The 25275-nt window shown below is 39.7% G+C and overlaps 2 protein-coding genes across 2 annotated transcripts in view; both read right to left on the reverse strand.

Moving 5' to 3' along the window:
- LOC119510937 (annexin A8-like protein 1) overlaps positions 1-25275 on the reverse strand; it is a 261425-nt gene that overhangs the window by 102688 nt on the left and 133462 nt on the right. The window lies entirely within an intron of this gene.
- LOC119510931 (shieldin complex subunit 2-like) overlaps positions 1-25275 on the reverse strand; it is a 98170-nt gene that overhangs the window by 15838 nt on the left and 57057 nt on the right. The window contains 5 exon segments of the mRNA XM_037805353.1: positions 726-932; positions 10199-10333; positions 10505-10696; positions 14183-14290; positions 16187-16618. Of these exon segments, the coding sequence (XP_037661281.1) occupies positions 726-932; positions 10199-10333; positions 10505-10696; positions 14183-14290; positions 16187-16618 (1074 nt within the window).

Genomic DNA, 25275 nt, shown 5'->3' on the forward strand with positions numbered 1-25275 from the left:
GGAATGTGCCCCACCCAGCTGTGGGTGATAATTTTGATGAGATGTTCCCATGGAGGCATGGCCCCGCCCATTTGGGGTGGGCCTTGATCAGTGGAGCTATATAAATGAGCTGACTCAAAGAGAGGGAACTTAGTGAGTGCAGCTGTGAGTGGCGTTTTGAGGAGAAGTAAGCTTGCTGGAGAGGAACATCCTGGGAGAAAGCCGTTTTGAGGCCGGAGCTTTGGAGCAGACACCAGCTGCCCTCCTAGCTAGCAGAGGTTTTCCGGATGCCACTGGCCATCCTCCAGTGAGGGTACCCGATTGTTGAGGTGTTACCTTGGACGTTTTGTGGCCTTAAGACTGTAACTGTGTAGCAAAATAAACCCCTGTTTTATAAAAGCCTATCCATCTCTGGTGTTTTGCATTCTGCAGCATTAGCAAACTAGGACAATGTTACCACAATAAAAAAAATTTTTAAACCCACAGAACTGTACAACATGAAGAATGGACCATAATGTAAACTATGGACTTTAGTAATTATATCATTGTAATAATATTGGTTCATCAACTGTAACACATTACCACATAAATGTAAAATGTTAATAATAGGAAAACTGCATGTGTGAGGAGGGTATATGGGATCTCTGTACTTTCTGCATGACTTTTCCATAAACCTACAACTGTTCTTAACAAACAAACAAAAACAACAAAAAGAGTAGAAACATTTCCGTATAGAGAGATCTTACCTGAACGCTTTTCCTCTAGGTGTGCTGCCAAGTCTGACATCTTCACAAATGTTGAGGCACTTTTTTGAAATTTTGCTTTAAACTGAACCGCCCTTACATCATCATCAAACAAGCACTCACAGGATGACCAAGGTGTCGTATGCAATTCTAGGTTTTCCAGCATGCAATTGCACTGAACAAGAAGGTACTTAAATTCCCAAAGATAATCTTAAACAAACAAAAACAAAAAGTCAACATAAAGGAAACAGCCTAGGCTCAGAATCATATTAAATAGATTGATCTGATTAAATCAATTAATTTCAACTTCTATTACTATGGAATTTAGGTATAAAGAGACAAACTACGAATGCTGATTAAGGCAATAAGATAAGGATGCTAGAGATCATTTTAGTAATTTTTTTTCTAAAGAACTCTTGATCTCCTTAAACAGTCATAATTCATCATTACAGAAAAGGAAATTCTTGTTTTGATATCTATAGACAAAGGTTAAAAAAAAAAAGGACACTGAAATGGATACATGTCTGCCATAACCAATATTTCATTGATATTTGAACATCTTAGTTATCTCATTTAGCTAAATTTTTCAGGAAACAAAAAGGATTTAGAGTCACACCAATTTTTAATTCTCTCAATAATAATTCTACTTCTTAAAACCACAGACCTTCTTGACAAATAATTATATCCTATATTATTATCCAATCCAACTATAAAACTATAATAAAAACAAAAGGAGGTTTCTTAGCACTCATTTTTCTGATAATAACAGTTGTCTTTTTAGTTTCCCACTTACATCAGGCCATAAATCTAATTCACACTCCCCATCCATCTCCTTCATTTCTTTGATAAGACAGTTTTTTGTGTACACTGTTAAAACAAGTTAGTAAATCTGTATAGATAGAGCCTCACTAGACAGAACTAAAGCATATATATTCCAAGTTGATTCCTAAAACCAGTCACTATTTAAAATAATTTTCTTGTCTTATTACAAAAAACATACCTAGAAATCAAGACAGACTAAATAAATAAATACTACCTTTGCTGGTTTGAATGTATTATGTCCCCCAGAAAAAGCCATATTCTTTGATGCAATCTTGTGGGGGCAGACATATTAGTGGGAATTAAGTTGGAAGGTTTGGATAAGGCTGTTTCCATGGAAATATGCCCCACCCAACTGTGGGTGATGATTCTGATTGGATAATTTCCATGGAGCTGTTACCCCACCCATTGAGGGTGGATCTAAATTAAATCACTGGAGCCATATAAATAAGCTGACAAACAGAAGGAACTCAGTGCAGGTGATAGTGACATTTTGAAGAGGAGCTACAGGGACGCTTTGAAGAATGCACTGGAACTGAGAGAGGAGCTTCAGCTTACAGAGACATTTTGGAGATGGCCATTGAAAGCATACTTTTGGTCCGGAGAAGCTAAGAAAGGACAAATGCCCCAAGAGCAACTAAGAGTGACATTTTTGAGGAGCTGAAGCCTAGAGAAGACAGTCCTGGGAGAAAGCCATTTTGAAACCATTACCTGGAGCAGACGCTGGCCATGTGCCTTCCTAGCTAACAGAGATTTTCCAGATGCCATCGGCCATCCTTCAGTGAAGGTACCTGATTGCTGACGCATTACCTTGGACACTTTATGGCCTTAAGACTGTAACTTTGTAACCAAATAAACCCCCTTTTATAAAAGCCAATATATTTCTGGTGTTTTGCATTCCAGCAGCATTAGCAAACTAGAACAGCACCTATAATCCCAATATCCCAAAATAAACACAGTTAACATTTTAAGTTATCATCAAATTTTTTTGGATTTGTTTGATTTTACTTCATATGTCAAAGATATTTTTTCATGTCATTAAGTATTATTCTGCATTATTTCTAAATACTGTATAATATGTCACTGCACAAATACACCAAATCTTAAAGATTATTATGGTCAACCCTCTATGTTGGGGCATTTTGTTGTTTTTTTTTTCTCACTATTATAAACAGTACACTGTGGTAGACATATTTTTAGCTACACCTTTATGCATAGACACAATAAATTCCCAGAGGTATAGTTACTGGGCCAAAGGGTATTCCAGATGCTAATAAGGATTTCCACATGTATTGTCAACTGTCCTCAAGAAAGGTTCTGTCAATTCACATTGCCAATAGTTTATAAGTGTGGCTGTTTTCCCATATCATCTATCAATTTCTTAGGAGAAAAGTCATCTATCACCATTGTTTTATTTGTGCATCTTCAATTACTAATAAGAGTAATTTTTTCGTATCGTTATTGAACATTTCTATTTCTTTTTTGGGGGACTTGCCTATTGTTCTCCTTTGCCCTTTTTCTCCAAGACTTATTTTTCTTTAGCTTATTTCATTATTTTCCAAACACAATGCAATTTTTTTTCTGGTTTGTCACTTGCCTTTTAATTTTGTATATGGAAAGTTTTAGGTAGTTTTTGTTGCTGTATTTTTTTTCTGTCAATACTACCAGTCTTAATCATTTCAAATATATTTGCAAATCCCTTCTTCTACTACTTGTTTCATTTCTTTTATATTTGAATCTCTAGCACATCTAGAATTTGTTCTGGCATACACATGAAGTATAAACTTAACTCTTTTTTTTTTTTCCCTCAAATTGTTAGCTAGTTGTTCCAATTATTACCTATTCTATTTTTTCAAAAGGAAAGGTTTTACTTCTATTTTTTAATTATAAAATAAAATAATCAAATAGTAAAAGAAAACGAAGGTAATAGGTGAAATAAGATTGGACATGTTTTAATAAGCTGGAAAATAGGTAATTCAGCTCATTATCTAGTCTCCCTACTTTTGTATATGCTTAAATACACCCACAAAATTCAAATTAAAGGCGTACATAAAAAAACAAAAATCACGGAGGTAATCACTGGTAGCATTTTCCCATCTTTATTTCCAAATATTTTTTTAATGTATACATAATTCTTACAGATGCCTTTTTATTAAAACGGGATTGTACTGTACATGAAGTTTGGGTTTTTTTTAAAGTATTCAAACATTTAATTTTAATATCAGTGTAAAGGTAAGAGAACCTGCTGTCAAATTAACTCAGGAACCCTTATTTCAAACTACATGTAACATATTTTGCTACATATACTCTAAACAAATGCAAAATGAGATTTCAGGATGTAAACTCCCATTTCCCAAGATGTACATGAAGTTTTTTGTTTTTTGTTTTTTTCATTTTTATTGAGATTGTTCAGATACCATACAATTATCCAAAGATCCAAAGTGTACAATCACTTGCCCCTGGGTACCCTCATACAGCTGTGCATCCATCACACTTAATTTTCGTTCAATTTTTAGAAACTTTTCATTACTCCAGACAAGAAATAAAGTGAAAGATGAAAAAAGAAAAAAAGAAAAGGAAACTCTAATCCTCCCCTATCCCTAACAAACCCCCCTCAATTGTTGACTCCTAGTACTGATATAGTACATTTGTTACTGTTTATGAAAAAATGTTGAAATACTACTAACTGTAGTATATAGTTTGTAATAGGTATATAGTTCTTCCCTATATGCCCCTCTATTATTAACTTCTAATTGTATTGTCATACATTTGTTCTGGTTCATGGAAGCGATTTCTAGTATTTGTACAGTTGATCATGGACATTGCCCACCATAGGATTCAGTTTTATACATTCCCATCTTTTGACCTCCAACTTTCCTTCTGGTAACATGTATGACTCTGAGCTTCCCCTTTCCACCTCATTCACACACCATTCGGCGCTGTTAGTTATTCTCACATCTTGCTACTAACACCCCTGTTCATTTCCAAACATTTAAGTTCATTCTAGTTGAACATTCTGCTCATACTAAGCAACCACTCCCCATTCTTAAACCTCATCCTGTATCTTGGCACCTTATATTTCATGTCTATGAGTTTACATATTATAATTAATTCCTATCAGTGAGACCCTGCCATAATTGTCCTTACGTGTCTGGCTTATTTCACTCAGTATATTGCCCTCGAGGTTTTGTCATCAACCCATTTTTTTTTTAATATGGTTTTGTTCACTCACCATACATTCCATCCCAAGTAAATAATCGATGGTTCTCTGCATGGTCATACATTTATGTGTTCACCATCTTCACCACTATCTATATAAGGGCATCCACATTTCTTCCACAAGGCAGGAGGGAGAGTCAAAGAAGGTAGAGAGGCAAAAGAAAGAGGAAAAAAACTGACAGCTAGGAAGTAGCAAAAGGAAAAATAACCTTAAATCAAAGTAGAATGAAGAATCAGACAACACCACCAATGTCAACTGTCTAACATGCCTCCCCTATCCCCACCTCTTATCTGCATTCACCTTAGTGTATCACCTTTGTTACATTAAAGGAAGCATAATACAATGATTCTGTTAGTTACAGTCTTTAGTTTATGCTGATTGCATCCCTCCCCCAATGCCTCCCCATTTTCAACACCTTGCAAGGTTGACATTTGCTTGTTCTTCCTCATAAAAGAACATATTTGTACATTTTATCACAATTGTTGAATACTCTATAGTTCACCAAGTTATAGTCCCAGTCCTTATCTTTCCTCCTTTCTTGTGGTGTCTCACATGCTCCCCACCTTCCTCTCTCAACCGTATTCATAGTTACCTTTGTTCAGTGTACTTACACTGTTGTGCTACCATCTCCCAAAATTGTGTTCCAAACCATGCACTCCTGTCTTCTATCACCCTGTAGTGCTCCCTTTAGTATTTCCTGTAGGGCAGGTGTCTTGTTCACAAAGTCTCTCATTGTCTGTTTGTCAGAAAATATTTTGAGCTCTCCCTCATATTTGAAGGACAGCTTTGCTGGATACGGGATTCTTGGTTGGTGGTTTTTCTCTTTCAGTATCTTAAATATATCACACCACTTCCTTCTTGCCCCCATGGTTTCTGCTGAGAGATCCGCACATAGTCTTATTAAGCTTCCTTTGTATGTAATGGATTGCTTTTCTCTTGCTGCTTTCAGGATACTCTCTTTGTCTTTGACATTTGATAATCTGATTCTTAAGTGTCTTGGCGTAGGCCTATTCATATCTCTTCTGTTTGGAGTACACTGCGCTTCTTGGATCTGTAATTTTATGTCTTTCATAAGAGATGGGAAATTTTCATTAATTATTTCCTCTATTATTGCTTCTGCCCCCTTCCCCTTCTCTTCTTCTTCTGGGACACCAGTGATACGTACCTTATTGTACTTTGTTTCATCCTTGAGTTCCCGGAGATGTTGCTCATATTTTTTCATTCTTTTCTCCATCTGCTCCTTTGTGTGTAGGCTTTCAGGTGTTTTGTTCTCCAGTTCCTGAGTGTTTTCTTCTGCCTCTTGAGATCTGCTGTTGTATGTTTCCATTGTGTCTTTCATCTCTTGTGTTGTGCCTTTCATTTCCATAGATTCTACTGGTTGTTTTTTTGAACTTTTGATTTCTGCCGTATACATGCCCAGTGCTTCCTTTACAGCCTCTATCTCTTTTGCAATATCTTCTCTAAACTTTTTCATATGATTTAGCATTAGTTTAAATTCCTGTATCTCAGTTGAAGTGTACATTTGTTCCTTTGACTGGGCCATAACTTTGTTTTTCTTAGTGTAGGTTGTAATTTTCTTTTGTCTAGGCATGGTTTCCTTGGTTATCCAAATCAGGGTTTCCCAGACCAGAACAGGCTCAGGTCCCAGAGGGAAGAAATATTCAGTATCTGGTTTCCCTGCGGGTGTGTCTTAGAAAATTGCTCCAGCCTTTGATGCCTCAGGTCACTGTGCTTTTCTGCCCAGCAGGTGATGCCTGTTAGCCTATAATTCTTGACTGGTGTGAGGAGGTATGGCTATGTTCCCCGAGGCTCTGGGGTCTGGTTCTGAATGGAAGAGCCCCACCCCTTTCCTCTTAGAGAAGACAGAGCCCCCAGGTGGAGGCCATTAGCATTTCAATGGTCTCACTCTCTGCTTATGCTGTCTCCACCCTTCCACAAGTCACAGCCCTGGAAACTGAATATGACTGGGGCTTTCTCCACTGAGCCAAAAAAGAAACAGATAGTCCCCTTCAGACCCAGTCCAAGGTGACCCTCCGGCTCTCCAAGGTCAGTCGTCACCCAAAACCTCTGTTTTTTGGGGGATGCGTACCTGTAGTGAGCAGTTCACACTCGCTACTTAAAACCCCAGTTGGAGCTCAGCTGAGCTATATTTGCTTGCTGGGAGAGAGCTTCTCTCTGGCACCAGGAGGCTTTGCAGCTCGGGCTATGGGGGAGGGGGGTCTCCCAACCTGGTTCCGTAGGTTTTACTTACAGATTTTATGCTGTATTCTCGGGCATTCCTCCCAATTCAGGTTGGTGTATGATGAGTGGATGGTCTCGTTTGTCCCCCCGCAGTTATTCTGGATTATTTACTAGCTGTTTCTGGTTTTTTGTAGTTGTTTCAGGGGGACTACTTAGCTTCCACTCCTCTCTATGCTGCCATCTTGCCCCCTGTACATGAAGTTTTAAAATCTACTTTTAAGCTAAATAAGATATCATATTTATCTTTCCAAGTTAATGCACATACATACATTTAGCAGTGAGTACCGTTGTGTCCACCCAGACCACAAATTACCCTATTTTCCTGCACTCTGAAATGAGCTCGGCCGTCCCATTTGTGCTCCTGTGACACTGTCCTAGTCACAGCTGATCACACCAGATCCAACCAGGTTCTCTTTCGTGTGAACGGGAAATGGGACTGGACTCCTCAAGGGCAACGTGCACTCAGGAGCGATGGAGTAACCCTCCTGTTGAGAAGCAGATCGCGTCTGCGCTGCATGAATACAGCAGGCCTCAGAGCGGGCAGGCCTCAGAATAAGCCGCAGCCTTTCAGCTCCCAGTTCCAAGCCCCACCGAGGTCATCAGCCCCCTGCTCTTAGGTCCATGAGAGGCTCAGTGTTCCTTGAATGTAGCCCCCTGACTTGTTTAAGCTAGCTGGGATGGGGTTCTAGTTCTAACTACAAGCCCTCAAAGCCCAAGCTTAAGTACAGTTTTTAAATACATCCCCTAGATTGCAAAACCTTTGTGTGTGTGCATTTTTAACTCTGTGATATTTTTTCAAAGGTTCAAATCATTTCAATCAAGCAAAGGTTTTCCCTCCTCCAGCTCGAGTTTCTTTCTCTTTAAAGACAATGGGAAAGTTGAATTGGTGTCTGAGGTCTATTTCATTAAACGAATATCCACCGGGGCAGGCACGGTGCTGTGTGGTGGAGATTCGGTGGTGAACAAGCTATAAAGGTGCTTGCATTCACAGAGCTTACAGTCTAATGAGAAAAGAACAGTTAACTAACAAGCAAGCAAATAGATAAGATAGATAATTTCCAGTTGTGTTCCGGGCCATGAATGGAGTAAATGATACAGACTAATTTTGGCTACACACGGGAGGCCTCTCTGAGGACATGATATTGGGGCAGGTGGCAGAGCTAGAGGGAAAACCCTGGAGGCAGAGAGAACAGATCCATTCAAGATCCTGAGGCAGCACAAAGCTTGTCATTCCAGGGACAGAAAGGAGCCCTGGGAAGGTTGGACTAGGGAGTCTGAGGGAGACTGGAATGAAACAGTTACAATTTGTAATGTATTTCTATATTGAATCACAAATTTAGGCTGTGAGTGGATTTCAAACCTCCATGCAGACATAACTGATTTTGCATGAAATTTAATCATAAATACTGGGATCATTTGCATTACTCTGTGCTTAATTAGGACTCTCATGAGAATATTTTCTTACAATTTGTTGTATGTTTTAAATATTTGACATCTGTCAAATAATTCCAGGAGGACACTGCCTTGGTACGGCACTTAGTTCTGAAATAACTTATTTTTATGCTTACCCAATTACTCCTAACAAGTATAATTTTTGTCCCTGGTCCACACATCATCATAACCTAAACTGTAACAAATCCTTGCTACATATGAGGCGTGCCAAATTCCTACTAGCAACACATGTTTCAAAAGAATCTGAATTTGGGGTTTCTTTTTATTCTTTTCCACAAATTATCTCCCATATTCAATAATGAATGCTTGATGGGTATTTCTGATTATACTACTAAATATGAGCTTGTTATCCTCAGGAGCAAGGAGCACAAGTGACCATTACAGAAGTTAATATAAAGGAGGCCTCAAGAATGAATAAATGAAGAAACAGAATGCTAATAATTTCTGAAAGCAGAATCATTTACTTAAGTAAGCCTTCAAAACTGGTATATTCCTATTTTTAAAAGAATGTTCTTAAGGTATTCAGGTGGATGGTAAAATTGAAAAACAATGGATACAAATAAATGTATGCTGAATGAATGAATAAATGAATGAACATAGAACACCTACATCTTAATTTCTGAATTCATAAGTTTTCAATATTAACCAAAATACCACAGAATTTTCTAGAGACCACTATAATTTCTATTCACCAAATAACTGACCCCGGAGCAAGCTGCGGTGCTGAACTCCCCCAGGAGTGAGGAACCCCCCTGCCCTCCATCCCACTTGGCAGGTGCTGGCTGCGTGTTCACAGTTATGGGATGGCAAACATCACGTGCACATGTTTGTCAGATTTCTCAACCAAACAAACAAGTATCACTGTTTGGTCCTAGCATAAAAGCAAAAAAACCAAACTTATCTCAGATCCTAGTTACAGACTATTAATGATTAAGAGGGACAATGTGATAGATCTTACTTCTAGACAGCTACTTTTAAATAGACGTTTGGGAAGAGGCATTAACTCCTTCAGGTAAAAAACAGTGGGTCACAGACTTATTCAATCTTTGAATTAAATTAGCAGGGTAAAATAACTCATAAGCCATGGAACTATCTTTTATTGTTACAACTAAAATTTCTCACAAAATTGAGAGGAAGAATTATACTGTCTTATTGAAACAACAATAACACTTAATTCAATACTCCATAAATTATTATTTTATGCTTTACAGAAAAAATAATTATGGGTCATACCTTAAACAAGAACAATCTATGGACATCTGACAGTCCACATTTTTAAAACACCTGGAATAACAACCTGGAACACAATGATCTATTGAACAGGAACGCTGTGACTTGAAAGAGTTAACGTAACTCCCCAGCATCTGTCTTATAACCAGAGAGAAGTTTAGTTCTCAGAATATTTCAGCCAAATAAAAATTGTGGAAGCTTCTCTGGGATCAAATTTTTAAAGAACATTATCTGAAGGAGATAAGATCGTCACTTAAAAGGTAGAGTAGCACACCTGGAATAAATGAATACTTTCATTTTGCCACCATTAATTACAGATGACTTTTTAGATCACTGGATTGCTTACAAGAGGTATAAAATTGTAACAAGAAATCTGCTTACTGAATATTTAATCATGGTCACTTATATTTCAAACATTGTCCACTATCTTGAGAGCCTCTTCATCTTAGGCCCATAAGCATTAATCATTTACCTAAACATAGATGATAGGTTACATGTTTTTTGGTGTATTTACCTTTTTTCCTTTGAAGTTGAGGGTACCAGGCTGCTCCAGGACCCCATAAGACAAGCACATAATGTTGACCTTGGGCCTGTTCCACCGTTAGCACAACTTTCTTTTGCCTCTGTCCTCTGTAGTTGTATAATGTCTCTGGAAAAGGAACAGTAGCATTTAAATTGGCACTGCTCTCTCATATGTGACAGATACCGTACTCTAACAGCTGGCGATTAAGATGTCATGATAAACAAATGGAGCACTAAGAGGGCCTTGTATCCTAGTTTTTTAACAATCTAAAATTAAGAAGGTGCTCAGAATGTTTACCTGTCAGTATAGTGATATCAACAACTCTTAGTATCTCATGGACTAAAACGTCAGGTTGGAGCTGCTCCAACTCTACAAACTCTACACTGTTAGCTTCCTGAGGCCGCCTCTGAGGAAGATCTCCGAGATAGGAATGCTTTGAAGACACATAGGCCAGCAAGTCTTGAAGTACAGCACTAACTGTGCTGGAATCTAGGAAAGAAAACACACACACCAGAGGATGGCAACATTATATTTCCTTGGCAACACATACTACTACTGCCTTAGAACTTTATATTCTAAAGGGTGATTAAATCTAAAACATGATTTCATTTCTACAACATAGGTAGCTTTCATTTCTAAAGGTAGATTTCATGTCTCCAAAACAGCTGTAACTCTCATTTGGCATTTGAGCATTGCTACATTGTAACATTTCTTTTGGTTGTTAAATCAGTTATTTAATTCTTCAGTCATTATGCAATTTACAATTTTTCTCTTTCCTGTTTCAAAGTTTTTTCTCATTTTTTACTGAGGTATACTTTACATATAATAAAATACACACATTTTAAATGTACAGTTTGATGAGTATTGTTGACTAAAATGTAATTTCTCTGAAAGAAAAGGAGGCAAATCTGAATACATGATTCAAAGTAGACTAAAATAAGATCTTGCACAAAAACACTTAATTGCTTTATAGAAAGCAGAGCCCGTGAACCAGTTTCAGTAGGGAAAAAACAAGCTTGTCCTCGCGTATTCCTTGTGCCACACAAATGCTTGTTCTCCACTTGTTTCATAAACACATGCTGATCGTTTTCTCTGCGCCAGGCACTCCACCAGGTGCCAGGCATATGATTTTCAATGGGGAATTTCCATGGGATAGTTGCTACCTAGAATTAGGCCCTAAGATTTTTATGAAATTTCTGAACTTTATCAGCCACAAAACCATAGATACCTATGGCATCTATCTCTCAAATCCCTCGTAAAATACACCATGTTATTTCAAAACATCTCTTACCCTTCCATTATATCAACATCTTTAAAATATGATGACTTCTGCTTAAATGCCATTCATTCACATAAATATACTAAGAAGTGGTAAATTCAAATATTCACTAAAAAAAGATTATACTTACACAAAACTCCAAATTAAAAAGTTGACTTCATTGAAATACCACAAATGTCTTAATGTTTTTAGAACCCAATACATGAAATCTACTTTAATTAAGCAAACAGCTGTGCTTTAATTAAGCTCCGCAGATGGAGGGAAGTGGATGAATTTGGAAAACAATCAGGACATCCATGCAACAGGACTTGGTGATGGGTGAGATGTAGGACATGAAGGGAAGGGGCTCAGGGATGACATTATTGCTTTTTTTATGGCAAGAGATGAAAGATCAAGGCACCAAAGACAAATGGAGTCAGGCGGGAACAGGCAACAGGCAAAGAACAAGAGCTCAGTTTTGGGTGTGCTGGATGGGAGGTGCCTGTGGGACACGACAAGACCCACGGGAAGATGTCAAGTTCCATGGTCTTCAGATGGGTGTCTGGAGAAACTCCACAGGGTACGTGAGAGCTAATTCCCAGCCCTCGATTTTCCATATGCACTTGTTCCTAAGCTGATTTCCTTGGGAACTCCTTTTGTGTCTCCCCTTCCACAGCGACCCTTCTGCTTTACAAAACAAGGCCAGCCTCTCACCCGTGGAGCGTGGCCCACTGTAAGCCCCCAAACATAGGGGCAGTTCTAAACCCTGGTAACAAACGCCTGGGTAACAAATCCTATTCAAGACCAGGCTTTTCTAATGTTTTGGTTTTGACAAAGTTGAAGAAGGTCAATCATCACAATTTTTCTTAAGAAGACCACTATGCGCTCACGGGTGCTTTCAGCAGTGACCACCCATGGCCTCCACGCAGCCCCCGCCTGATGCGGCCCCCACTCCGGTTCAGGCTTAGGACACGTCAGACAAGCTCAAACTGAGGGACTTTCTACAAAATACCTGACCAGTGCTCTTCTTTCAAAGCTGCTGAAATCATGAAAAAAAGGACTGAGGACCTCTCAGAGACTGGAGACCCAGGAAACAAGAGGACCAAATGCGACATGGGGTCTTGGACTGGATCCGAGACAGAAAAAGGACATCAGTGGGAAACCCAGTGAAATCCAGATGAAGAGCAAAGCTAAGAGTATTGCACCAACGTTAACTTCCTCATTGTAACAAATACATCATGTTTATGTGAGGCGTTAACATTTGGGGAAGCTGGCTAAAGGATATACGGGAAGTTTTCTGCAAATCTAAAATTATTTCAAAATAAAAAGAGTACTTTCAAAAAACAAAGTATAACTTTCTAAACACTAGGAAATAAAATTCAGAAAGATTTAAGAAAAAAACTGCATGGCAGATAACTCTGAAGGAACTGAGTGACATCATTATAGCTCCTTCCATTCCCACTTGCTTATTTACATGAACAAGGTTTCTCAGAGGTTAAACTCTTTAAAGATGAAAATGTAAAATTAATGACTTTTAAAGAATGCTTTATTTTTTCCCTTTATGCCTCAGGTGAACAGAATCCAATTAATCATAATCCTTGTTTGATGATCAGCTCCCACCATGGTTCCCAGATGACCTCCTCTGACTTTAGTTATTTGTAACGTGGTAATAAGCACCCACAAATCCATCTATAATGGGTTGAAGAGTGTCCTCCAGAAGCTCAGAAAGTGACTCATGTGGAGAGAGAGTCTCTGCAGATGTCATCAGTTATGTGAAGATGAGGTCATGCTGGACTGGGGGTCCTGGGTCCTGGGTCTGGTGTCCTTGTACTAAGCCTACGTGCAGACACAGAAACACATGGGGAGAGGCCACGGGAGAGCAGAGGCAAAGACCAGAGAGACACGGCCACAAATCCAGAAATGCCTGGGGCCACCCGAAGGTGCAAGAGGCAAGGCAGGGTTCTCTAGAGCCTTCAGCGGGAGCACGGACTTGCCAACACCTAAAATTTGGACTTCCAGGCTCCAGAAGCATAGAGAATAAATTTCTATTGTTTTTAGCCATCCAGCCCATGGTCATTTGTTACAACAGCCCAGGAAGCAAACAGATCATCCAAAACAAAAGCTAATATCTTAAATCTAATCATGTGGTCTCTTCCTAATCCCACCCACTCACCTCAGCCCCCTGCAAGTCCTTGACCCTGAAGGATGAAGCTGGTCATTCCCATTTTCCCTTTTATCTAATTAATGCATCTGTGAGTATTCCTAAAGATGACATCTTTTAATTTTAGTTTTAACTTATAAAAAAGGGTATGATGCTAAATGTAATATTTGGTTCTTGCTTTTACACTTTTAATATTATGTTGCCAGAATTCAGTTAAGGGAAGATCCTTACTGTTTCTAAAGAAATAGTGTTGAATTTTATCAAAGGGTTTCTCAGCAACTATGGAGGTAATATATACTTTCCCCCTCAGATTTCCTTTCATTTATTAAGAAAATTAAACATGAACCCCCAATATATCTTAAAATAAATTTGATTACAATATTCAAGTTCATGTTTTTCATTCTATTTTCACTCTTACTGAAGAAAACAAACCAGTATTCTATAGTTAACTTGTTTAGAAAGCATCTTGTGAAAGATGTATTTTAACTCTAATGTTTACTAATATGTTTACATACTTTAACTGGTCAGGAATTATTAAATTCAGAATGTGTCTTACATTCTTCAGGCTGAACAGAAGAATAACTCCCAAGATTTAATAACTGACTGGTAAATGTTGATTGAAGTACTGTCTCACCAACCCATTGATCCTCATGAATAGTAACATCTAGAGGGAGAGACAAAGAGAGAGAAAAGTTTTGATCATGCCATAAATTCCTTCACACTGTGATTAATGTACCAATCCTAAGAAAATATGCCTTCCGCGTGCCAGGCAACTGACTTCCAGGTAGGCTAAATGATCTGCCCACGGCATAAAAGGATAAAATAGCACATCAGAGCTCTGAACTGAGTTAAGTGTGTATCTAGGTAAAATAACAAAACTGCTTCTGTATATTCAAGTGATACCAACATGGAAGTGCACTGCTCTACAGAGAAAGATTTAACGGCTTTTACTCACATAAGATAAAAGCTATAAGGATAAATTAAAAATAAATCTTTTAGGGCCAGGAAGCAAAGTAGTGATTCCAAAGCAGTGATGCCTAAAAGAGCAAATAATATTCAGTAGGTATTTATACCTTCTGCTAAAAATATGTCTCAATTTGACATAAGGCATTCTTAAAGGACATTGATTATTTTTCCTAATAGGCAGGGTAATCATCTTCTATAGATGCTAAAGGTGAAAAGCTTTGGAGGTCAGAAACACTTTCCAATGGGAAAAAGAGAGCTGTAGGATCTAAGGTGTATAGAGAAGAATTGTTTAGGGGCACTAAACAAACCGACAGGTAGAAACAACCTACCTGGGTAGAACAAAACTACAAGCTGTAACGAGAGAGAGGTGTCCCAGGCAGGACACAATCAGGAAACTAAGTACATTAGCTAAGGTAACAGTGATGGCAACTGCCTTAGTAAAATCCCCACGGTCCAGGGTTCCGCCCTCTCTACAGTCTGAGAAACTTGATTTTGTCAGCACTCCTAAAATAGACTCCAGCTCTGCCATGTAAGCTCACATACACAAGTTACTGAGACAAATATAAAACCAGAACACAATTTTTAAAAATTTACAGCGAGGTATCAACTGCCAAAGAAATGAGAAGACTTGCAGGCGATTCTCACCTTGCGGGCAGTTCTACAACCAGGAAGCCAGAGCCAAAGGCTGCTCACTGGGCCGACTCAGAACAAAGGAAGCGAGAAGAGCTGATGCCACCCAGAAAGTAAGCCGGTACTACCCAAGGGGCCAGACTCTCTGCGGGGCATGTCCGATACAATCCCCTGGGTTTCCCTCTTTATTAGGGACTGCTTCCGACAGTGCTACAGGAAGGTTCTCATTCCCCTGCACACCCTTTAGTGGGAATGACAATGACTGCCTTGGAGTTTTCTTTTTCTAAGCTTCCAAGGCTGACCCACACCTCTTCTCTACCACATTCCTTCTTTCAATATGCTGGTGCACTTAATCTACTTCCTCCTGGAATGGGATTCATCCTGTCTTCTTAAAATGGCCAGTATCTCTGCTCTAATATGCTGTGTATTGATTTTAAAGTCATTGAACAAAAACATGCAACTAAATGGTAGATATCCTACATTAGGTAAAAATGTGGGATTAAAACCTGCATGTGCTTTATGATCACAACTGTATAGTAAGAACATGGATTCTGGAGATAATAACTCAGGTCAGATCATGGCTCTGTGACTTCCTAGATATGCGAGTTTGGGCAGGTTACTTTCCTTCTCTGAGCCTCAGTTTCCTCATCTGAGAAACAGGGGCAAAAATCAGTATCTTCCTTTAATCATTGCTGCAAACAAACAAATGAAGAGCCTGGTGATGTGACCTGAACACTAACACAGTGAATGAATAAGGAGAAGGTGCATTTTTGGAAAGGAGGGGCAGAACCAGGAAGGACAGAGCAAAGGCTCAGAAAGGGCAACGGGCAGGGGGCTGGGGGTGGTGAGGAGACCAACATGGGTGCTCAGTGGAGGCAGCTGGTGATGAGGGTCCCCGGGGACCTGAGGTGGGGAAGCCCACAGTTTCATGAAATAAACTGCCACTGTACCACAAGGACCTCACCTGTGAGTAAAATTATATCTCCAAGAAACACCGTAAGTGCCCAAAATGCTGCAGTCCTCCACAGGAAAACCTTCTTCCTAACGTCTGATTGGTCGATCACTACAGTTGTTGCTAAAGGTACTTTAGAGCCAGAATTTGGTCCTGATTTTATGTTTATTTCTTTCACATGACATGGAGATAATACCATGACTAAACAATTATAGTTCCGACTTTTGTAACTGCAATTTTTTATTAGTGATGTCTTTTTAAACCACTTCAATTCTGACACTTTGCTTCGGTCCAGTGTTATCGCAGGATCTTGTGCATCAGAAGTCCACGTGGTTTTTTCAGACACTTGGAGGACTTTAGACAGAGCTCTGCAATGGCCTGGTGTATCTTTAGAGGCCTGGCTTCTTTCAGTAGATCCTTTAGGACAGGTCCTCAGTTGGGAGCACAGTATTCCCGAGCAGAATGACTCAATGCATATCTCACTGGGTAGCGGTTTATCTTCAGAACTGGAAAGTTCCTGAGATCCCCCATTTCCTTCAAGACCTTTATCAGCATTTACATCAAGGTGGCTGCTTTTTATTTCAGCAGAAACAGGACTAAAGAGTTCAAGGGAATGTGCTTGGTTCTCTCCGCACTCGGATCCTTCTGCAGGATCATCGTTAGATGGAATACAATTATCTTCCCTGATTCTTTCTTCCCCCTGATTTGCCTTTGGTTCAATCTCCATGCTTATGGCTCCTTTATTGATAGAATTCTGCCCTTTATACTGTCTTTGGGCTAAAAAAGCAATTTGGCTGCAGGTCATGACACTTAGAAACTCGGTCTCAGTAGATATTTCAAAGTCTGAGCCTGTCCCAACTCCTCCTTTAGATCGTGGCTTATCTACTGTTTCAGAGGGAAAGAACTGTGGACACTGGTTTTGTATTTCATGGTGCACACACTTTGTTTCTATAGCTTCTGGCCCTGTAATCATCCGTTTAGTACTACAGACCAAATCCAAATTAGCTGTGCACTTATGAACTACCTGTAAACAATTTTTTTTAAACTTCTGACCACAGATATCTGACTGATCATTATGCTGTTCATCTGTGATTGTCTTATTTTCACTGGGAAGCTTTTGATACTTTTCTTCTTCAGCTAAATATTGAATTCCACCCTCAAATCCACATACTTGCACCCCAGAGTCAGTTACATCACTCATCCTTGAGGGGCAGCACTTCTGGAATTTTATTTTCTGTGTTTCAGAAATACAATGTAGGGTGTCATCTTTCACATGAACAGATCTAGCTCCAGAGCTTGCTAGAAAGCAACCACTAAAAAGATCTGGAGAATCTATGGCTTCTAGGACACCAGAGTCTTCAAGGATATTTTGCTCGCATTTTTCATTCTTTAGTTCTAAAGGACTTCGACTGTACAAAAACTGAATTTTTTTCCAGGGCTCAGCAGTGGATATTAAAGAAGCTGCTTCCTGTGATGCTGTCAATTCCAATGGGCCAACGGGAGCACCCCAAAAAACGTGGACCTGAGATTCTCCACTCATGGCTCCTGATAAAAATGAAAAAACAAAATTAATATTTTGTCAGTACAATTTTATATATTGATATTAATTTGACAATGTTCCAAAAGCAAACAATATAAACTATTAATCAAACCATAATTAACAGAAGTGATTTATTTTGGTACTTCATGTAATTATAAAATTAACAAATACACAGGAGATCATTAAGAGAAAGGAAAACATTCACAAAAAATTTTCACCTAAAGACTCTCTTTAAGGGAAATAAAACTAAGCATACTAATGTCAAACAAGTAAGTAAATTCTTAATATTTTCATTTTTTGTGTTGTTATGAATTCATCATACTTAAACAGTAAGTTGGTAAGAAAGGGGAAGAAAGCATTTAATTGTTCTAGAGTCATCTTTCAACTACACATACCTGTTGTCCTTACTCCCTGGATCATCTTAGCAAATTTAGGACCTCCCTTCAATTGCGAACTTGGTTCCTAAGACCACTATGGAAGGCTCAAACCAGAGGGCAGGGGAAATGAATAACTGAGGCTCTCTTCCAAATGTGTAAGTGATGTGTCTATCTTCATTCCAATCTACTAGCACAGTCAATAAATGAGTCTACATTTTTTAATCCTCTCTAAAACATAACTAGATTAAGGGCAGTCATTTTATATTCTATGGATAAAATAGAAACACATAATTTAAACTTTCTTTCATTAACTTTGTGCATTTGATTGATACAAGTAACCTAAGTCAGTATCACACTTACTGGGACAGTTGTAAAGAATCATACCACTGCTTCCTTGATAATAACTGATTTTCAATCAACATCTATTAAACAGAATACTCCTCGAGTTTGCTGAAAACTTTTTTACTCTGCAACCTGGGCAAAAAGAAAGATAAGGTTCTTTGCCTGAGGGAAAGGTCAACCTGGTTTAAAAAAAACTAAAAGGGTAGAAAAATAGTGAAGGTGAACTAAAAGTTTCACAATAATGTGATAAATGCTGCAAGCTCAAACTGGAAACCTACAGTCTGCTGTGCAGCAGGGCTACTGCAAGACGTGAGGCAGCACCCTGAGGGAGAGAATTTCCAACCAAGGAAAAAGCATCTGGAAAACGAAAGATCACGGCATGACTCAGAGTTCACGGTTCTGGACAAAAAGGTAACCGGTTATCAAATCATGAAGAGTCCTTCTGGGAGGAGAGGAAGCCCAGGAAATGACAGGCACCCATAATCCCAGGCCACTCTTCTCCTTCCTAGAGGATCTGCTCACTGTCACCTCTTTCAAATATAATCCTATGGCAATTCTTGCATTTCTGTGTCAATGTGGGTAATTCTTCCAATACCCTGTCCTCTGGGATCCTTGATCTCCTCCTCTCCACCACTGATTTTATTCACCACCTTACCTCTGTCATCCATTTCCCTAATCACACACTTGAGCACTATCAATAATTGTACACTTCCCCAATTTCAATCTTTAGCTTTCAACTCCCTGACCACTTTCAGTGATCTTCCCCAGAGATGCACAATCTCAATACTCTTTGACTATGCGGAATCCACAATGAGTGCGTTGATCCTGCCACATATATACAGCCTCACTTTTCACCTCCCTCCTTGACCCAGCTCAGAGCCTGTGTCCATTATTACAATCACTCCCTATCATACACCTCTAATGCTACTGCTCTGCTCTCCGGGGTATTTGCCCAGTGAAACTCCAACACTGGTTGAAACACCACCTGGTCTGTATCCCAATCGCTGAAAGTGACTAAAGAAAAAAAAAAAAAGAAAACAGTCATCTGAAAACCAATCTCATTTTAAATTCATCACTGCTTACCTCAAGGTGCTACTGAGCCATCCTACTACCTTCCCCATCCATTCACTCTCCCACTCTCCAAGATGACTCTTATACCTTTTCATTCTTGAAATCTCCAACATCTCCCTTGTCCCCATCTTCACATGTGGGGCCACAGGTGACAGCGCTACTCATTTCCATTCACGAGCTTGCATCCCCACCTCTGCACCTACCTGCCTCTATCTGTCCCCTTATACTTTCCCTATCCTCCTATTATGACCGATGAACTGCCCTTGCTTCTCGGCAGGGCCATCTCCCCCACTTGGGCATCCGATCTCATTCCCTCTTTACTTCTTGAGTCCCAACAACTGTTCCCTTCTCTCCTACATCATCGGCTTTTCTCTGCACTGGAGCATCTCCATCAACCCACAAATGTGCTGTCATTTTCCTCCATCTCCTCTCTCCCTCAACCTATTGCCCCATTTCCCTGCTCCTCTCTACAGCAAAATTCCTTAAAAGAACTGTCTGTACTCTTGGCTCCCATTTTCTCTTAAACCTACTCCAGTCAAACGTTTGTCCAAACCACTCCATTGAAACAGTTTATGTCAAGGTCTCCAATGACCTCCACACCCTGCTATTGGTCAGCTCTCAGGCCTCACTCACCCAGCCCACATGCAGCATGTGACACTGCTGAGAACTCCTCCCTTCCCGAAATGCTCTTTTCATGTGGCTTTCAGGCACCAGATCTTCTTGGATCTCATCCTGCCTCAAACTACCTCACCAGGAGCTCCTTTTCAGACCCCTTCGCTAGTTCATCCTCATCTCACAACTTCTTGCTCAAGGACCCAGTGCACGGATCTTGGTCTACTCACTCCCTCAGTGACTTCATTCAGTCTCAGGGCTCTCTGTATGCTAATGACCACCCAATGTGTATCTCCATCACAACCTCTCCTCTGAAGTCCTGACTCATTATCCAACTCTCCACCCACCATCTCCACAAGATGTCTAATAGGCATCTGTGCAGCAAAGAGTTCACACAGCAGACCGGAGACGCCATCCTTAGAAAGACCTGCATCTGGGAACTTACTGGCTCATGGTGCCAACATCATGCAAACAATGTGGTTCATGCCAAACACCTGCTTTTCTTCTGAGAGTCTAGAATTTTTTATTTTTCTATGAAGTTTCTGTTTTATACACATTGGATTGAGAAAAGACTTAAATTGTCTGAAAATACTCAATATTGGGGTACTAGTTTACACTGGTAGAAGAGTGATTGGTACACTGCTTTGAAGAACAATTTGGTAACGTAGCGTAAAGCTGAGGATGCACATACCGTACAACCAAACAATTCCACTTCCAGGTTCCTGCCTGGAGAAACTCCTATAAATATATTCAAGGAAATATGTCCAATAATGATCATGGGAGACTTTTTTTAATTCAATTTTATAGACATATATTCACATACCATACAATCATCCCCAGTGTACAATCAATTGTTCACAGCACCATTAGATAGTTGTACATTCATCACCACATTCAGTTTCTGAACATTTTCATTACCATATACAAAAAATAAGAATAAAAATTAAAGTGGAAAAGAACACCCAAAACATCCCATCCCCCCATCCCTCCCTGCTATTCATTTACTTTTTGTCCTAATTTTCCTATTCATCTGTCCATACACTGTACAAAGGGAGTGGGAGCCACAAAGTTTTCATAATCACACAGTCACACAGTGTAAGCTATATAGTTATACAATCGTCTTCAACACTCAAGGCTACTGGGTTGCAGTTCAACAGTTTCAGGTATTTCCTTCTAGCTATTCCAATACACTAAAAACTACAAAGGGATAACTATATAATGCACAAGAATAACCTCCAGAATGACCTCTTGACTCTATTTGAGATCTCTCAGCCACTGAAACTTTATTTTGTTTCATTTCACTTTCCCCTTTTGGTCCAAGAAGGCTTTCTCAATCCCATGATGCCAGGGCCAAGCTCATCACCAAGAGTCATGTCTCATATTGCCAGGGAGATTCACACCCCTGGGAGTTGTGTCTCATGTAGGGGGGAGGGCAGTGAGTTTACCTGCACAGTTGGCTTAGAGAGAGAAGCCACATCTGAGCAACAAAAGAGGTTTTCGGGGGGTGACTCTAAGGCATAATTTTAAGCAGGCTTAGCCTCTCGCTTGTAGTCACAAACTTCATAAGGGCAAGTCCCGAGATAGAGGGCTTGGTCTTCTAATTTGGTAGCCCCCAACATCATGGAAATGTCATGCAAACAACGTGGTTCAGAATAGATGTAACTGCTGTAAGAGCTAACAATCTAGGAACCTTTACAATAAGCCTTCCCCTGATAACCTATGCTCTCAGATTCAATTCAATTCAATTTTATTTAGTCCATATTAGTAAGGCATTATTTTTCTTTTCATTTCTGGTTTATTTCACTCAATAGACTGTCCTCAATGCCCACTCACCTCACGACTTCACTCCTTCTTGTAGCAGCTCAATATTCCATGTAAGAATATCATTAATTCCCCAGGTGGGAAAATTTAATATTTCCACCTTTCCCCCCAGATTCTCAAGGGGGCTTTGCAAATACGTCTTCATTCTCTGCCAGAATTATTCTGGGATGTATTGGGGCTTCATACTAACCCGCACAAACCAACCCAACATCACTCCCCAGTCAACACTCCATGTAATTATGTTGTTTGAATAAACTGACCATACAAGTCAAATTATATAATGTGTTACAAAAAATACAGATCTTGTACCTAATAAACATCCCTTCCTTTGGTCCCACACAGAAGCTGAAGCTTCAGAAATGCCGTCAGTGTCATCCTGTACCCTTCAGTCTGATTTACCTTAGTCCTAACCAAGTCCATTTCATTCATATCTCTAACTGAGTCTAATTTCAGACTCATTAACATTTGCTGCATGGGGTAATGCTGACATTCAGACTCTGGCTCTGAGTCTCAGGTGTCACAAAGACACCCAAAGTTCCAGGTACAGACCAGGATATACACAAAGAGCTCAGTCAGCATCTCAGAATTTAGAAATAACCATTACAACTCAGGAATAGATGTAACTGCTGTAAGAGCTTACAATCCAGGAACCTTTACGATAAGCCTTCCCCTGATAATCTATGCTCTCAGATTCAATTCTCAGAGTTTGCACATTATATTTAGTCCATATTAATAAGGCATTTCTTTTCATTTCTGGTTTATTTCACTTAATATACTGTCCTCAATGTCCACTCACCTCACCACTTCACTCCTTTTTGTAGCAGCTCAATATTCCATTCACAGTTTGCCATTCCATTCATCAGTCGATGTACCTTTAGGTCACCTTCATCCACTGCAAATCGTGAATACTGACACCATAAATCCCACTGTGCAAATGTCCCTTCATGTCTCTCTTTTCAGTTCTTCCAAGTATATATCCAATAACCAAGTGGCAGAACCATATGGCAACCTCATGCTTAGCTTCCTGTGGAACCACCACACTGCCCTCCAGACAGGCTGCACCATTCTACTTCCCCACCAATGGTGATTAGGTATATCCCTTTGTCCACATTTTCTCCAGCACTTGTATCCCTCTGTTTATTTTTTAGACAGTTTTATTCACACACCATACATTCCATCCTAAGTAAAAAATCAATGGTTCCCTGTATAATCACATAGTTATGCATTCACCATCATTATCTATATAAGGACATTTCCATTGCTTCCACAAAGAAAGAGGAACAGGTGGGAAAAGTAAAAAGAAAAAAGAAAAAGAAAGAAAAGAAAGTTACAACTAAAAAGTAATGAAGAAAAAATGAAATAAAATACAATAAAAAAGTCAGACAACACCACCACCACCAAGAATCCCATACCCATCCTTTACAATCCCCTCTTATAGATATCCAGCTTTGATACACTGCCTCTGCTACAACCAGTGGAAGCATATCACAATGTCACCACCAACCATAAACTCTAGTTTGCATTGACTGTATTCTTTTTCTCCAATACCACCCCATTTTTAACAGCTTATAAAGTTGACATTCATTTGTTCTCCCTCATGTAAAAACACACTTTTAATCACAATCACTGACCACTCTAGTTTCACCAAGCCATACAGTCCCAGTCTTCATCCTCCATCTCTCCCCGTCATCCTACCTGCCCTGTCCCCTTCCACCTTACTCACAGTTGCCCCTGTTCAGTGTACTTACATTATTGCTCCACCATCACCCAATACTGTGCTCCAAACATTTCTCTCCTGTCTTTTCCTGTCTGTAGTGCTCCCTTTAGTATTTCCTGTAAAGCAGTCTTGTTCACAAACTCTCTCAGTGCCTGTCTGAGAATATTTTAAACTTTCCCTCATTTTTGAAGGACAGCTTCTGTGCATATAGAATTCTTGGTTGGCAGTTCCCCTCCTTCAGTATCTTAAATATATCATACTACTGCCTGCTCATCACCATGGTTTCTACTGAGAAATTCGCACATAGTCTTATCAAGCTTCCTTTGTATGTGATGGATCGCTTTTCTCTTGCTGCTTTCAGGATTCTCTCTTTATCTTTGATGTTTGATAATCTGATTATTAAGTGTCTTGGTGTAGGCCTTTTCAGATCTGTTCTGTTTGGAGTACGCTGCGCTTCATGGAGCCGTAATTTTATGTCTTTCATAAGAGATGGGAAATTTTCGGTGATTATTTCCTCCATCATTGTTTCTTCCCCTTTTCCCTTCTCTTCTCCATCTGGGACACCAATGACATGTACATTCATGCACTTCATGAATTCAATTCCCTAAGAGGCTGCTCATATTTTTCCATTCTTTTCCCTGTCTGTTCTTTTGTGTGTCCTATCCTCCAGTTCATGAACCTTTTCTTCTGCCTCTTCAGATCTGCTCTTATGTCTCCATTGTTTTTTTAATCTCTTGTATTGTGCCTTTCATTCCCATAAGTTCTGCCAATTGTTTTTTCACACTTTCAATTTCTTCCTTATGTTTGCCCAATATCTTCTTTATATCCTTCATCTCTTTTGCCATTTTTTCCCTCAACTCATTGATTTGATTTTTTGATTGATTTAGGATATTTGTTTGATTAATAATTAGTTGTTTCAATTCCTGTATCTCAGTTGAAGTGTAAGTTTGTTCCTTTGACTGGGTCATATCTTCATTTTTCCTAAGGTGACCTGAAATCTTTTGTTGTCTGGGCACCTCGTTTCCTTGATTGCTCCATTCATATTTTCCCAGGCCAGATGGGCCAAGGTCTCAGAAGGGAGGTGTAACCAGTATCAAGTTTCCCTGAGGAGCAGGTTGTCCGACTTTCCTGTGGGGTCTCTGGACTCAGTGCTTTTCCTATCCTGCCCAGCAGGTGGCATTTGTCAGCCCGCAGCTCCCCACCAGCATAGAGTGTGGTCCCTTTACTTCACGGTGGACCCTGTCCTGGCCAGAAGCTGAAGGTGTCAGAAGCCAAGCTTAAGTTATTTCTACTTTTTTGTTTTGTTTTGTTTTGTTTCCCCCAAGGCCATGGGGTCCAAGTTCTCTGAGGGAGGGCTGCCACTTGAGCTGGGCCATGCCCCCCTTTTCTTAGGGAAGATATACCCCCCAAGGAGTTATCTTCTACACTTGAATTCCTCTTTCTGACTCTCTTAACCCCACCCTTGCCTGGGTCAGCACTGACCACTGAAAATTCCTGAGGCTTTCTCTAATGAGCTGCTTAGAATGAGAGAAAAAAAAAAAGGAAAATGAGCAAAAGCCCCTTTTCGGAGCCAGTCTTCAGCCCCTCAGTTTTTTCAGTCGACCGGTGTTTGTACCCAGTT

Source organism: Choloepus didactylus, chromosome 15 (assembly GCF_015220235.1).
Source record: "Choloepus didactylus isolate mChoDid1 chromosome 15, mChoDid1.pri, whole genome shotgun sequence".
Classification (NCBI taxonomy): Eukaryota; Metazoa; Chordata; class Mammalia; order Pilosa; family Megalonychidae; genus Choloepus; species Choloepus didactylus.